Source organism: Pseudonaja textilis, chromosome 1 (assembly GCF_049901715.1).
Source record: "Pseudonaja textilis isolate UNSWEBS1 chromosome 1, rPseTex1.2, whole genome shotgun sequence".
NCBI classification, from domain to species: domain Eukaryota; kingdom Metazoa; phylum Chordata; class Lepidosauria; order Squamata; family Elapidae; genus Pseudonaja; species Pseudonaja textilis.
The window spans coordinates 316,806,065-316,808,679 of record NC_141990.1 but is presented as its reverse complement, the minus strand read 5'-3'; the positions used below and the strand labels follow the sequence as shown (position 1 = coordinate 316,808,679).

Here is a 2,615-nt window from a genome sequence, read left to right as displayed (position 1 = left end):
GAGGGTCAAGTTTTAATTTTTATTATTTAAGATGAGCATCTTCTGTCAGTGCTATCAGTCTCCCAGGAGGTTGATAGACCTGTTGGAGAAAGGGGAGATCCACCTAACTTAGTCTTCCTGTCCTTCCCTATAGAAGCAAATAGTCAGAATGAGTCAATCCAAAATCCAAAGTAGAGAACTTGTTTGTCCCAAAGGTGCTTTTCAAGAGGAAACTGGACTTTCTGGTTTTGCTTTAAACATCTTGGATGAGAATTGAAGTCTTCAGAAAAAAAAACAGAAATTCTAATTGCCTCTTGAAAATCATGATTTGCCCCCTTTTTAAATACCACCAAATGTAAAGTGAGTTTATTTCAGATGCAGCTTCCTGTGATCCCTGCCCAGAAGACCAGTATCCCAACAAGGACAAGGTCCAATGCATTGCCAAGAAGCTCCACTTTCTCTCTTATCAAGACACCCTGGGATATGCTTTAGTTTCTCTCACTCTTTCTCTCTCCATGATCACATTGGGAGTCCTGGCAGTTTTCCTTAAACATCGTGACACACCAATCGTCAAGGCCAATAACAGAGATCTCACCTACCTCCTCCTGGTCTCCCTCCTGCTTTGCTTCCTCTCCTCCTTCCTCTTCATTGGTCGACCCAGGAAGCTCACCTGTCTCTTCCGACAAACTGCCTTTGCCATTCTCTTTTCTCTTGCAGTTTCCTCTGTCTTGGCAAAAACTGTCATGGTGGTTCTGGCCTTCATGGCCACCAAACCAGGGAACAGGTCAAGGAAACTCTTAGGAAAATCACTGACCAATTCCATTGTCATAGCATGTCCCCTGATCCAAGCCGTTCTTTGTGTCACCTGGCTGGTAACCTCCCCTCCATTTCCCAACTTGGACTTCCACTCCTTGACTGGTGAGATCATTTCTGAATGTCAGGAAGGCTCAGCTTCAATGTTTTATGCTGTCCTCGCCTACCTGGGTTTCCTGGCCCTCATCAGTTTCACCGTGGCCTTTCTGGCTAGGAAATTGCCTGACAGTTTTAATGAAGCCAAGTTTATTACTTTCAGCATGCTGGTCTTTTGCAGTGTTTGGATCACCTTCCTCCCCAGCTACCTGAGCACCAAAGGGAAGTCCATGGTGGCTGTGGAGATCTTCTCCATCTTGGCCTCTGGGACTGGTCTCTTGGCTTGTATCTTTCTCCCCAAATGCTACATTATCCTACTGAGGCCTGATCTGAATCAGAGAGAAAATATAATGAGGCATAAGAATGTCTGATTTATGTGGAAAGTAGTAACTTTTACTTTAAAACTTTTATGATATTGAATAAGTTAACAACACCAATCTAAATTCCTTTTTCTGGGAGGGGGATAAAATTCAACATGGACATATCCAAGTCCTTCTTTTGTGTAGAAAAAATCAAAGGAGGAGAGGATCTTGGTCCTTTTCATGGGCTGCAGCTTTGACAACTGAATAAGAGGACGGACATGCATATGGGCGAGTGCTGGAAACAAAGCATGGAAATATCTCTAGTTTATGGTTCCTCTCTGAGTTTGGCATCCTTTCCAGTGTGTGTTATCTGTGGACGTCCTCCAGCCCTTATCTTGCCTGCTTTTTGTTGCTTTCTTCTTTCTTCTTGTAACTGTGTGGGAGTTTTTTGTCTTCTGTCAAAGATATTCAGAGCTTGGAAGCAAAATGAAGGAATAAAATGGGCTTCACCTGTTTTCTGTGACTGTGTTTGTTTTGTATCCCACCCTGGGTCATCACACAAAGATACTGTGTCTGTCCTCATCTTATTTGACTCCATGGTGACTGGGTAGGTGAGACCCCACCCTGGACCTTCTTTATGTGAGGTACCACAGGGGTCAGTGCTGTCCCCTCTCCTATTCCACATCTACACAAGACCCCAGAGTAAGCTCATCCATTGTCAGGAGGTGAGAGAAATCAGAATTATTCCATTCAAGAACAGAGCAAATGTAACTCCATGTATAGCCTCTGTGTAATCTAAGAAAGTATGACAAGATATTAAGTAAGACATTGTGTAAGGATGTTATTTGTAAGGAAATAACAAGGTTATAAATGTCTTAGCACATTCTGGTCAGAAAGCTGGTTGGCAGGTCAAAGAAGATAGTTTGGAGGTCGAGAAATCAGTTGTCATACTAAAATTAATAATGCTGACAATAGTTGGATGTAGCAACTGCTAAGGGGAAGGAGATTACTGGAAATGAATAACTACTGGGATGGAATGCTGGGAAGAGGAAGATTGTCCACCCAGAAATCAACCAATAAAAATAAGGGACATTAATGGGCTGGAGTTTTGAAACCTTATTTAACCCTCATGTATCCCAATGTAAAATGTCTCCTGTGTGTCTACCCACATGAGAGTAGGAGTCCAGCCTTGGCAAACATTTCAATAAAAAAAGGTCTTATATTGTTCCTGTTGATTTCAACCTGAGAAGTTGATTTTTTCACATGAGATGAGGTATCCTTGATATGCTGATGATACTCAATTGTACAACTTTGCTTCTGGCAAATTAAGCAGCACTCTACATGTCCTGTCCTGCTGGACACCCTGGTAACCTCCTGCTTGGACTATTACTATTGGGCTGTCCTTGAAGGGTAGCCAGAAACTTT

The 2,615-nt window shown here is 42.6% G+C and overlaps 1 protein-coding gene across 1 annotated transcript in view; it reads left to right on the top strand.

Moving 5' to 3' along the window:
* Nucleotides 1–2,415, top strand: part of LOC148128354 (vomeronasal type-2 receptor 26-like) — a 37,659-nt gene extending 35,244 nt beyond the window's left edge. Inside the window, exon 7 of the mRNA XM_087920095.1 lies at nucleotides 355–2,415. Coding sequence (XP_087776221.1) covers nucleotides 355–1,259 — 905 coding nt within the window. The 3' untranslated portion in view covers nucleotides 1,260–2,415. The remainder of the gene's footprint in view (nucleotides 1–354) is intronic.
* Nucleotides 2,416–2,615: the final 200 nt, after the last annotated feature.